We start from the raw sequence: 12,368 nt of genomic DNA on the forward strand, positions 1-12,368 counted from the left end.
AGACCTTTCTCACGTTCCTTTCACCATTCACTCGTTCTGTGTTCCCTTGTTCTCCTCTCTGTGTCCCTCCCTTTGTATGCTCTTTGTCATTCTTTCGCAATTGTTACCTGCACTCTCTCACTCTCACTCTCCAACCTCGTCCTCGTCCTCGCGCCAAGTAGAGAGAGACAGCGAGCACTTATTTCAACTTTCATCCCTCGCTCTCTCAAATGCCTGTCTCTCAAACTTACTCCCCGCCGTCGCGATCGCGAGTTCAAAGCCCTTCTTCGCTCCCTTGATATCCCCACACTCTGCCCTGATCTGTGCGAGCGCACACACGAGGGAAGGTAGCTCCCTCACTCCGGGAGGGCGTAATCGAAGAGAGGTTTCGAAATCGAGTAAAGCTAATTGAGGTTCTCCTCTACTCGCGCGATGAATCCGTCAGCGAGGAGCGAGATCACTATGAGAGGGATGACTTACTGAGTTTGTCGAGCAGATGCTCGGAGGAGGAGACATTGATAAGCTACCCGAGGTAATCCGTCCTCATTCTCGATCTTGATTCTCTCGACTCCACTCGTTTCCCTCGAGGACGATCCATTCTTCTCTTGTTGAGTGATCGCGAGTTCTCTCCACATTTCGATCGAAGCGTTGAGATCCTCCAGAGCGGAATCGAGTTGAGACGAAGAAGAGAGGTCGAAGTGTTGGGATTCGAATAGTTTGATCGAAGCGAGGGAACGACATGCGAGAGTGTAAGGATCGGGAGGGGAACGAAGGAACAGGGAGAAATTGAAATCGTTCAAGGCGGATTCGTAATCGTGAACCTGTTCGACGAAACGAAGAGAAAGCTCAGCTGTGATCGCAAAGAAAAGTATCGGGGACCTTACGCTCGAATAACCCCATCCACGAGCCTGCGAGTCGACAAGTGAGTCATACACATTCGGATAAGAGTGTGAAAGAAACCCGCAAAACTCACGAGATACTCCAAATCGCACTCTCCATCTCCCAGCCTCGATCGATACGCTAAGTCGTTCTTCACCGCCAAATTCGTTTCGGCTAGATCATCTTGCGCTCCGTTGAAGTCGCCTAGATTCGCTCGTAATCTCGCGCGGAGGGAGAGGGCTAGTACATCGTTTGGACTGATGCTGAGGAGTTTGTCGAGGAGAGTGAAGGCGGAGGTGTTGTCGCTGCGATGCGCTCGAGTTGAGTAAGTGGAAAGTCCGGGAGAGCGAGGGAGAGGAAGGACATACTGTAGCTCTGTCAGAACGAGAGCTTTAATCCTCAAAGCGTCGAGATTTGCATTCCCTTCCTTTTCGATCCCATCTTCCCCGACTGTCACTCTCACAGACAGTTCAAGGGCATGATCTAGATCCTCCAAAGCGTTCGACAAATCCCTCAGTCGGTAGCGACAGATCGCACGTCGAATTCGAGTCGAGATTGAATTTGGTTCGTAAAGGAGAACATGAGAGAGTCGATTGATCAGGTTGGGTAGGTCGAGATAGCTCGAGGAGTCGTACAATTGAATTGTTTCCTGTATTCGAGTCAACCCTCTCAGAGACCCAAAGCAGTCATGAGAAAAGAATTGAACTCACTTCTTTGAACTTTTCTCTTCTCAGCTGAAACTCGATCCTCCTCTCCGGATACTGCTCGAAAATCGCTTCCCTCAACTGTACAACATCTCCCAAAATACCGAGCGGTTCGAATGGATCTTTGAGGTTCTCGTGAGGACCCTCAGAGACGAGTGACCAGCGATCGTGAATCAAACCATCTATCCAAATCAAGCGTGCAAGTGATTCAGCGGTCGTCGCGAACACGAGAGGATGATAGAGCGCGCACCGTTAGCTAGGATTGGATCGATGAGATCGCGGTTCGTGAAGGGATCTTTGGGGAGGAACAAGATTGAACCAGGAGCAAGTTTGTCTCGTTTTCGAAATTTATCGGGTCTGTCGGACGTGGAGGAGTCCTGGTCGCTCGTCGAATGCGTAGATTGACGCCTGTGCGAGTGGGATGTAGTCGTCCCTGGACGGAGGGAGGATGAACGTCGGGATGAAGATTGAGAGGAAGCCGAAGTTGGGTCAAAATGATTGTCGAGCGATGGTTCAAAAGGATTCGATGTGCTCGTGGAAGGGACTTGAGAAGTGCGACGAGACGAAGGTGTCGAGATCGAAGTGTAAGGAATTGCCGACGAGGACGACGGGCCGGGGACTGCAGAGTAAGGTACAGTCGGTTCGAGCGGGACATAGCTCTGTAGCAAATCCTCTTCCTCATCCTCTTTAATCCTCTCCTGTTCCGCCAATTGATCTACCAACTGAGAGATGATTTTCTCAGCCTCTCCATTCCTGAACCCTTTCGCTCTCCCTCCTTCGCCTCCAATCGCTTGATACGCCTCCTCTTTCAACTCTGTAATCGCTTCATGAATCGCTTCTTTCGTTGATGCTCGACAGACCGTCTCTAGATTCTTCGGGAGTCCTTCGAGGGTCGTTTGAATCTTCTCGACTCCTAACCGCGTATCTTGTAAAGCGCTGAAAATCGCAATCGACATTTTACTCGCGAAAGCTGCGATGTCCGTTCGACCTCCAGCTCTGAGTTGCTCGCTGATAGAGAGTAGACGAGGCTTACCTTTCGTCAATCGATCATCCAAATCCTTCAACTTATCCGCCGCCTGTAGAGCCGTCCAAATACTTTTCAAATTCTTATCGTTCGCTTCTAACCATTTCTTCGCGTTCCCAAAATCTCTCTCGATCGATTCTAACGCTTCGTTCTGTCCGTTCTGTTTCAGCGAGAAGAGTTGCTCTCGTGCTTTGAGACGATCGATCGAAACGCAAAGGTTTGAGGTGAAGCCTTCGAGGATGTCGAGCAGGGCGCGATTGTGCTTGTGGATCGCGTAGTATTCGTATAGAGTCTGGGAACGAGCGAGAAACGAGAGAGGTTGAGTCAGCTTGGGAGACCGGGGAACCAATTGAGGAGAGGGAGGGAGAAAGAAGAGAGAAGAGAGACTCGCCTTGGCGATTTGTACGCATGCTCCGACGGCTGCTAAGGCTCCGAATGTCATCCTCGGACTGTAAGATTGAAGTCAAACAGAGCAGAGACGAGGTAGGGATCCCTTTCGAAGCTGTCCACGGTAAATCCGGAGCAAAGCGATCTGTGCGGTGAATGAATCATCCTTTAAACTGAGCGAGAGCGACTGTAGAGTGATCAAGAGTCTGTAGAGGTGCTGAAGTCGCGTCTTGTAGACAGGGGTGAAGAGAAGGAGTCGAAAAGAGATGAAACGAGAGAACTCTCCTTTCTACCTCTCACTCGCCTCTCAGATACTACCTTAACCCGTTCAGTACACTTCTGGAAGCTCTCGAATTTTCAATCAACCCATCGCCGGTCAATAGACGCGCTCGAACAGCCGATTTAAAGCAGTTTCGACACATCATCCGACAAAGTCCTCTCTCTCGGCTCCAACGACTAGGTAGAATCAGAAGCGTAGTGCAATGGGAGCACAAGTAGCTCAGCGGCAGCCGAATGGAGGAACAAAGTTGAACCCTTATGTGCAATTCGGGATTTGTGTTGGCGGAATTTATGTCTCGTTCTTAGTTTGGGCTATCGTGAGTTGACGACCGATCTATAGTCTGATACAGGAAGACATGTACTGACTAGACAGTCGCATGCTCACAGTGTCAAGAGCGACGTGAGCTCTTCTCCTTCGCGTTTTCGCAAAATTGAAAACTTTGGCTCAATTAACTCTCTCTCTACATCGATGGAACAGTTTCTACGACGCCATATGCTTCGAACTCACTCCTCCATCCTACTCACGACAAGTTCTGTTCGATAACCTTCATCAACACGATTCAATCATTCTTCTCGATCCTCTCTTCCCTTTTCTTCCTTCTCCTCTCTCGACCGTCTTCTTCCTCCTCCTTCCGACTCACCTTCGGTCTCCCCTCTTCCTCAACCCCTCGTGGACCTCAATCAACTCGCTCACTCTTGCGTCTCTACGCCCTCATCGCACTTCTCGCAACCTTAGCCGCTCCATTCGGATTCCTTTCCCTCTCTCACATCTCGTTCCCGACTCTTCTCCTCGGTAAATCCTGCAAACTCGTCCCGGTACTCTTGATGAACATCTTGTTGTATCGACGCAAATTTCCTCTACACAAGTATTTACTCGTTGGACTCGTTACGATCGGAATTTGGTTATTCATGATCAACAAACCCACCACCACATCGTCGAACGGGAAAGGAGGAGGTGGACGAGAAAGTAGTAGTCTCCTCGGACTAGCGTTACTAGGAATCAACTTGATAATGGATGGAATCGTCAATTCGACTCAAGATCAACTCTTTAAACAATTCCCTTTCGTCTCGGGACCCCAAATGATGTTCTTCATGAATTCCTTCTCCCTTCTCTTCAACCTCGTATCCCTCTTCCTTCCCTTCTCTTTCTACCCCTCTTCATTCCTACCAACTCACGCCTCCTCGAAGAATTACTCGTACTCGAACGAGTTATCCCATTCCCTCTCGTTCCTCCAAACCCATCCGTCAATCTTGAAAGATATCCTCCTCTTCGGCTTAACTGGTTCGATCGGTCAATTATTCATCTTCCTCACTTTATCGACTTATGGGAGTTTGACGTTGGTGACGATTACGGTGACGAGGAAAATGTGTACAATGTTACTGAGTGTCTTGGTGTTCAAACACGAGTTGACGAGGGGACAGTGGGCTGGGGTCGGGTTAGTGTTTGGGGCGGTTGTCGTGGAGGCGTTAGTGGGGATCAGGGAGAAGAAAGGGAAAGCGAAGAAAGTTCCGGGAGGAGAAGCGAGCGAGAAGAATGGAGCGGTGCTAGACAACGGGAAGAAAGAACTGTAGTGTAAATAGAGATTCAGACAGTAGAATAGAGGATCGATTTGCATCAGGCATCTCCATGAGCACCATTTCCCAGCCTTCCAAGTTGCCGTCGTCGTCCGACCATCGCTGACAACATCTCGACGTGTCCTCCGAGCTTTCCGACCCTTCTAGACGCTCTAACGCTGACAGCGATCTACTGAGTCAATTGGCTCAGGGAGGAGCGCGGAAGAATTGGAGAGGCTCAAAAAAGCGACGGGAAACTTGGGCTCATTGCGGAAAGCAGGAGACTCTCCTTCGCGAGAGGGGTGATCTCTAGGAGAGAAGAGCAAGAGTGAATGGCTTGCTCGTGGGTCCTACTCGGGCTGGTCCGTTGCTGCCGGCAATTAGCAAACTCGCGGCTGCGGACGAAATTTCCCGCAGAATCGCCTGGCGAAAGGTTCCATTGTTCGCCGTATTTGTCTGCTTTAGTGTCCGCTTTCGTCTGTCTAACAGTTTATGTCAACTTGTTGCCTGAAGATGCGAAGACAGACATCGCGAGAGCGCAAAGGAGCCCTCGTTCCTTCGAACCCCTTCAATCTCGCGCTTTCTACGCTGGGGTTTTCTTCTCGTCCGTCGTGCTTTTCTCCTAGCCATCATCGTCTTCGGCCCGATACCCTCCGTGACAAGACAGAAGCCGTAAGGGTTCCGATGAAACTGCGCTGTTTTCGCTCAGTTCCGAACTTTGTGCTTTTCTCGCTCGGTTTCGATGTTGTCGACGTCTGCCTGCTACAGCTGCGAGCGTTTCTCCTTTTCTGGTTCAACGGTGATCTTCGTCAACTTCATCCAGCGTCCTCTGCCCGCAGGTGAGTGACTTCAAGTCACTTTTTCAAAAACTTCGCTGAGAACAGACTGTTCTTCGCGAGAAACAGGCTCGACGACCGGTTCTTCCAGGGCTGATCAAACCTCAGGTACCCGCCGTAGGGGACAGCAAGCTTCGACCGAACTTACAACCTTCAGCTGCCACAGCGTCCGAGTGCCGAGAAACAGCTCATCTAATCTCACGACACCCCTCATCTCAACAGTCAGCTCGTTGCGGCGCCAAAAGCCTCACACGACATCCTGAAGCAGCTCAAGTACCTCTCGGAGCAGTCACGAGACCCGCGAAGCAGAAGAACGGAAGAAGAACAACTTCATCTAATTCTAGCAACTTCGCACCCTACCTCAACAAGCCAACGCCGAAACCAGTGTAGAAGTAGTCTTCAGGTGAGTGGGAATCCGGTGGGCTCCAGAACGACGCGATAAGCTGACATCGCGAGGTAACTCGTCTCGTTCCTCTGTCTCGCAGGCCTCCCGTACCCTCACTGCCTTCTTACCGCTGCTTCCCTATTAGTCCACGTCAGATCTCCAAGATGACTCGTCTACCAACATCGAGCTCTATTCCGATCGCGTCACTCTTGAGCCAAACTCCCTCACCCCTTTCCTTCATCTACGCTTCTCACTCTCGATGGCCTCTCCCCCCTCACGCGGGTACTTCCAGCCTCACGAACAAACACACTTCGATCACAGTCTTGGACTCTTCGTTCAATCCGCCCCATGCTGCTCACAAAGCGCTCGGAGAAACCGCGAATTCGGAAACGGGAGCTCAACTTTTGACGTTCTCGCTTTCGAATGCCGACAAACAACTGGACAAGAAGGATTTACATCATCGATTGGAAATGGTTCGAGCGATGGCGCTCGACCTAAATCGAGGGAATGGAGGAGTGAAACACAAGTGGAATAACGTCGCGGTCGCAGTTTTGGACGCTGCGACGTTTGTGAAGAAGTCGGAAATACTCAACAAGGAGATTACGAGATTGTTGCGAGAAGAGCACGGGGCAGAGGAGGACGTGAAACCGGAATTCGTGTTTCCAGTTGGTAAGCATTCAGGTTTCTTCACTCTTTTTTGAGTAGCTGGAAACTTGACACGTTCTCTCATAACAGGTTGGGATACGGTCATCAGAATCTTTGCACCACGGTACTATCCTCCACCAGGACCCGACCTCTCAACGTCAATGGAAACTTTCCTCTCGACGAATCGATCTTCTCTCATTTGCGCACGTCGTGGGAATGGCGAAGTATCTCACCAGGAAGAGGAAGAGTTCTTATCGACACCGGAAGTGAACAAATGGGTTCAGAATGGGAAATTGAAACTGGTCGATTTGGAGGAGGAAAGTGTGAGAGGAATCAGTTCGACAGCGATTCGGAAAGCGGTGAAAGAAGGAGATTGGGAAAAGGTTAACGAGATGGTACCGTTTCCGAGTGTCATCGAGGTCATCAAGCGGGAACAACTCTTTACATAATCTTTAAAGCGGAATACAACAGGATGTTCACGATTTAAGGTACGGAATGATTGAGATGCGAGTTCATAAGTGATTAAAGCGCCAGCCCGAACTCGTACTCAGCGTCGACTTCACCGTATAACAGATACCTCTCTTCTTTCCACCTCTCTTTCCGCTCCATCGCTCTTCTCTCCATCTCCCGTTGCCCGTACAGACTGATTCGTTTCTCCAATTCTCCCTCTGAAACGTCTTCCTCTTCTTCTTCGGTCTCAGTCTCGGGCCTCTCCTGCTCTTCTCGTTTGAATCCCCAATCTTCCCTCCAACCTGAAATCCTTCCCGCTCTCTTCTCGTCCTCGTGCTGCTCCGAGCCTTTCGTCGTTGTCGAGATCGGTTCGAACCTTTCAACGTAATCGAACGTGGAACTAGGAGGTGCGACTGTCGGCGTTTCGAACAATAACGAATGACGTCCTGCACTCTCGCTACTCCTACTGCTACTATTGTAGAGTGGATTCGACGAGGAGCACGCCGAAGAAGAAGAGGTGGAAGTCGAAGTTGCGAGAGGGGAACGAGCTGAGAGTTTTGGCTTGGAATCGGTTGATCGAGGTGACCGTTCGAGAGGCGAGTTTGCGAGAGGAGACGAAGAATGGAGTGCGTTGAACGAGAAGGGATGTTCTGGCGAAATGGGCGAGAAATAAGATTGTTCGATCGCGGTGCCGGCGAATGGATAATTCCTTTCTAAACCCGTCCCATTCCGCCGAGAGTCCTCCTCCTCCTCATCTTCATCGTCGTCGTCGTCGTACCTTGAATAGACTGATTCCGAAATCGTTGAATGAGCGGCAGAAGGTTTTCGAGGTAAGACTAGTCGAAGCGCAGGCACCGGTTTAAATCGGCGTTCGGCCAGAGTCGAATAGCCCGAGGAGGAAGTACGACGGGGAGAGCGTGTCGTCGAAATGGAAGGCGCTCGAGGAGAGTCGCTCGTTGAGGAGGAGAGATGGTTCTGAAAGCTGAAGGGATCGGTGAACGATATTTCGCCACCTGAAGGAGAAGGGAAAGTCGAGAGTAGGTTGTAATGGGATGTCGTAGTCGAGATTGCGAGGGATGAATCACCGGTGAGGGAAAGGAAACTGATTTCTTCTGGTTCACTCGTTTGTCTTTCTCTTCCTCCTCCTGTTGTCGTTGTTTCTTCGGGATGAGGGATCGGTGGTAGTGGAGGAGACGTCGCGGTCGGACTCAAGGCTCGAGATAATAGGTGTGGTCGAACGAATGAAGAAGACAACGAGTTTTCGAAAGTGTCGGCACAAAATCCTCTCCAAACTGTCCCCAGGCTCTGATCTCCTTCCTCCTCCTCCCCTCTTTCGTCGCCGAATCGTTGCTTGATCTCGAGGGTGGTGTTGATCTCGTCCTCGCTGTCTTCGATGTCTTCGATGTCGAGTCGTTCTCCTCCATCCCAATCCCACGAAGCTAATCTCTTTGCGAGATCTTGTTCTTCTTCCTCTGCTCCTTCTTTTGTGGCAGGTCTTCTCGGGTTCGTGTACACTCCAGGAGGCGGTAATGAAGGTGTCAAAGTGACTAGATCATAACGCACCGTGTGAGCTCGACCTAAAACAGTGGAAATGCGAAACTTTCGAAAAAACTTACTTTCTCGGGTCCCAACCTCGTCAACCGGCACAGATTTCTGCTTCGATGCTCTCTTTGAATTCGTAGTCGTCGCTGCTGCAGTCGCTAGATCTTTCGTTCGCGTCGAAGAAGAGGAGGAGCAAGTCAAAGTCGAAATCGTCGCTGAAGGAGGGGGAGGCGACTTGAAAAGATTCGCTAACCAGCTTTTCGAACGGGAATGCTGTTTGTTCGAGGTAGAATCGCGCTTCGAAGGGGAAGGTAAGGAACCAGCTGAAGATTGAGTGCGACGGTGGGTCGAAGGGCCGAGAGGACGAGGGAAAGGAAGAGGAAGGGGGAGTGGGAGAGGCGAGTTCGCATTGCTTGTTGTTGTGGTTGGACGCGGTAAGGATCGCCGTTTGTCTGAACGGCTAGTCATCGGTGTCGGAGGAGGTTGTTGCAGTAAGAGGAGAGGGAGAAATCAACAAACGCGACTCGATAAATTCTCTTGAGACTTGAGGGAAAATAAGGTTGAATCACCATCTCGGCTACCGACATACGCACTCGAGAAGCGTCTTGCTATACTGTACTCAGTACCATCATCCTCAACGACCCGAATCCGACTCTTCCGAAGCGCGATTAATCGCGTCGACGTCGTCATCAAACATCGACAACCTCTCTTCTCTCGCTCAACAGGCCATTGCATAATCACCATGTTACCGTTCAGAAGACCTGCAGTGTTCCGGCTGGTGAGTCGTCCGTGATTCTGCTCATTGAGGAGTGAGCTAACGTTTTCACCCCTTCGCAGACCGCTACAACTCCTTCTCCAATCACCTACGATCAAGATATCTCTCCGAAGCATAGCTTAGACATACACGATCTCGATGGACAGAACCGGGAATGGGTTCTCGAAGCGAGCGTGTCGAAAATTTCGATTTGTGAGTTTTCGTTTTCTCCTCTGTGCGTCTTTCCCAGATCGAGACTCATGCTTCTCGGTCCCTTATGATAGACAAAAGTCATAACCTGACACTGAGACTGCCTGGAAGAATCGTTACCTCAACGATCGACGTTTGGCAATCTTCAAATCTGACCCTAATCATCGACTCACCGTCTCAACTCGGTACTCTTCAACTCGACCCGACCCTAAACAACGTACATATCATCTATAATCATATCTCATCGATCGGCAAGATCGTCTTGGCGCCAGCGCGAAGTACTAGCACAAGAGAAAAGGATTACGGATTTCGAAGTTTATCGTTTCAAGCTCGAGGGGAAGAAAAGTTCGTACTCGCGGACGAGGAGGGTACGCTGATTAATCCTCAAGGTCAAGGCGCAGTGATTAAATGCGACGAACACGAAGGATCCCTCCCAGCGCAGTTGGTCTTATCTTATGGAAGCGGGAGAGATTCGTCTGATTCATCGACAAGAGGTTGGAGAATGGCAGGGTTGGAACGAGGGGCGAAAGATTATCCTATATTGTAATCTATTATGTCGAACTACAGTGAAAGTTGTGGCAAATACGAGAGGGCTTTTCAAATTTGTCGCGAGCTTTGAGAAATTTTCATCTCCACGATTTCGCGATCTCTCCTCTCCGATTCACCTCTCTCCACCCTTTCTATCAGCCGCATCTACATTCTTCAGATCACCTGTCCTCGACTACACAGTATCACGCCTTCCATCAGGTTGAATCGAAATAGATCGCCGAACAAATCTCCTGCTGAGTCAGCCGACACACTCCCACGGCTCCTCGACACTCGTACGCGTACGATCTGGACCGGATCTCGAGTTATGACGGGTTCAACTAGTCAACACCGTAACCCCGCTAGGAGGATCCCCTTCCCACTCTTCGACGATGAGGACGAACTTTCATCCAATTCCTCTTCATCTACCTCGGCATTCCCTCCCTCACTTCGAGGTCAGCTCCCTTCGAATCATTTCTTGGCCCCGAGACCCATCTCTCCCGACCAACACGCCTTGAATCAACGATCCTCAGATGATTCAGCGATCGATACTTCTTCTCTCGCTGCAGCAGACTTTGACGTTTCAGTCGAGACGGGGTTTTTACCCCCTCAGGAACCAATACAATCGCTAGCGGGATTGGGGAGAGGTTGGGATCGAATGGAATCGTGTTTGAAGGAAGCGACGAAGGAAGTTTCGAGATGTACGGGAGGTGGAGTAGGGAAATTGAGTGAACAGTTCAGGCAATCAGTCAGATCTGTGAGTTCTATCTTCTGTCATCATGTAGCGGCTTCCGCTGACCAGAAAGATTGTGCGAATCTAGCTCCCTTCGGTCGATATTTCTATTCTAACGACCCTTCCTCTCCTCCGACGAGCTCACACCCTCCTCGCCCACCTCACCCACTACTACATGCACTCTTCCTTCCCCTCTCAGACCGTCGTCCCCGCTTCTCTCTCGATTCCGCTCGTGCACACTTCCGAAAAACTCGGAATCCCCCCAATTCTCACTTACGCCGATACCGTTCTCTGGGTCTGGAAACTCCTCGACCCTACAAAACCCTTACGAGCCGACAACGTCGACATCACGACTCAGTTCACTCATTCCCCTTCCGAACGGGCGTTCTTTCTCCTTTCGCTCTTTTGCGAATTGAACGGACCGACCATTTTACGGTTAATGTCTTCAACTCTCGACGAAACCTTCTTCTCCGATCGAGTCGCCCTCTCCCGAATTGGTCGATACCTCGAATCGATCTCACTCTTGATCGATGAACTATCAGTTTTGATGAGAGATGCCGTTAAAGGGGAATTCGGACCAAAGGGGAATCGTCAATCCATCGAACCGAGTGTGTTTTACTGGGAGATTAGACCTTGGTTCAATGGAGGGAAATGGACGTACGAACGAGTTGGACCGAATGGTGAAGACGTCGAAATGGAGTTTGGAGGACCTTCAGCGGGTCAAAGTTCTCTCGTTCATGCGATCGATCTCTTCCTCGGAGTTGATCACGCTCCTCGAAACAACAACAACGGTGCTCAATCAGGAGGAGGAGGAGGAGGACCCAAATCAGGTTTAACCGATTCGACGTTCATGCAAAGAATGTCGGCTTACATGCCTCATCATCACCGTTCATTCCTACAGCACCTCGTCTCGATCCACGATTCCTCCTCGTCCCCTTCCTCTCTCCCCTCTCTCCGTTCTCTCGCGCTTCAGTATCCGATCGAATTACAAGCATCGTACGATCTCGCCGTCGCATCGATGAAGAAATTCAGAGACACTCACATCATTCTCGCGACTCATTTCATCGTCGCTCAAGCTCGTCATCCACCTTCGATCGACTCGGTACATTTCATGGAATGGGAAACGAAGAGATTAGCGAAGGAACAAGCGGAAATCGTCAGGAAACGAGAAGGACGAGAGAAGGACGCGAGAGAAGTTGTCGTGGGAACGGGTGGGACAGATTTGAGTAGTTTCTTGAAGTTGTGTAGGGATAGAACGAAGGAAGCGTTGTTGCAACAACAATGATGGAGTCAGGTTGGACAAAAGGAGGTCGGGTTTTAGGTTTATTTTATCTTTGTTTGTTTTTAGTTGTTGCTTTTTTCTTACTACGCATTGTCTCTCTCTCTCTCTCTCGCTCTTACTCTACTAGATTTGCTCATACTATGCAAACAAGTCTCTTTCGTTACTTCGAGCTTAAAAAAAACCAGAATCTTCGAATCCCT

At 50.2% G+C, this 12,368-nt stretch overlaps 6 protein-coding genes across 6 annotated transcripts; 4 read left to right on the forward strand and 2 right to left on the reverse strand.

The window, feature by feature from the left end:
• Nucleotides 1-183: 183 nt before the first annotated feature.
• Nucleotides 184-3,028, reverse strand: JCM6883_004157 (uncharacterized protein; the record flags this gene model as incomplete). Its single annotated transcript, XM_076633195.1, has 9 exons — nucleotides 184-400; nucleotides 460-800; nucleotides 864-887; nucleotides 953-1,163; nucleotides 1,227-1,507; nucleotides 1,569-1,744; nucleotides 1,813-2,532; nucleotides 2,596-2,878; nucleotides 2,978-3,028. 9 exons carry the CDS (start codon nucleotides 3,026-3,028, stop codon nucleotides 184-186), a joined length of 2,304 nt encoding a protein of 767 aa, XP_076486800.1.
• A 427-nt stretch (nucleotides 3,029-3,455) lies between these two features.
• On the forward strand, nucleotides 3,456-4,824 carry JCM6883_004158 (uncharacterized protein; the record flags this gene model as incomplete). Its single annotated transcript, XM_076633196.1, has 3 exons — nucleotides 3,456-3,569; nucleotides 3,640-3,652; nucleotides 3,731-4,824. The coding sequence occupies 3 exons, from the start codon at nucleotides 3,456-3,458 to the stop codon at nucleotides 4,822-4,824; spliced, it is 1,221 nt and encodes a 406-aa protein (XP_076486801.1).
• Nucleotides 4,825-6,191: 1,367 nt separating this feature from the next.
• On the forward strand, nucleotides 6,192-7,121 carry POF1 (nicotinamide-nucleotide adenylyltransferase; the record flags this gene model as incomplete). The annotated part of the gene is made up of 2 exons (XM_076633197.1): nucleotides 6,192-6,696; nucleotides 6,763-7,121. 2 exons carry the CDS (start codon nucleotides 6,192-6,194, stop codon nucleotides 7,119-7,121), a joined length of 864 nt encoding a protein of 287 aa, XP_076486802.1.
• Nucleotides 7,122-7,194: 73 nt separating this feature from the next.
• Nucleotides 7,195-9,132, reverse strand: JCM6883_004160 (uncharacterized protein; the record flags this gene model as incomplete). Its single annotated transcript, XM_076633198.1, has 2 exons — nucleotides 7,195-8,669; nucleotides 8,739-9,132. The coding sequence occupies 2 exons, from the start codon at nucleotides 9,130-9,132 to the stop codon at nucleotides 7,195-7,197; spliced, it is 1,869 nt and encodes a 622-aa protein (XP_076486803.1).
• A 274-nt stretch (nucleotides 9,133-9,406) lies between these two features.
• Nucleotides 9,407-10,175, forward strand: JCM6883_004161 (uncharacterized protein; the record flags this gene model as incomplete). Its single annotated transcript, XM_076633199.1, has 3 exons — nucleotides 9,407-9,442; nucleotides 9,502-9,631; nucleotides 9,703-10,175. The coding sequence occupies 3 exons, from the start codon at nucleotides 9,407-9,409 to the stop codon at nucleotides 10,173-10,175; spliced, it is 639 nt and encodes a 212-aa protein (XP_076486804.1).
• A 306-nt stretch (nucleotides 10,176-10,481) lies between these two features.
• On the forward strand, nucleotides 10,482-12,171 carry BNA2 (dioxygenase BNA2; the record flags this gene model as incomplete). Its single annotated transcript, XM_076633200.1, has 2 exons — nucleotides 10,482-10,910; nucleotides 10,975-12,171. 2 exons carry the CDS (start codon nucleotides 10,482-10,484, stop codon nucleotides 12,169-12,171), a joined length of 1,626 nt encoding a protein of 541 aa, XP_076486805.1.
• Nucleotides 12,172-12,368: the final 197 nt, after the last annotated feature.

This window comes from Sporobolomyces salmoneus (assembly GCF_050403485.1).
Source record: "Sporobolomyces salmoneus JCM6883 DNA, S_salmoneus_JCM6883_v1_ctg35, whole genome shotgun sequence".
Taxonomy (NCBI): domain Eukaryota; kingdom Fungi; phylum Basidiomycota; class Microbotryomycetes; order Sporidiobolales; family Sporidiobolaceae; genus Sporobolomyces; species Sporobolomyces salmoneus.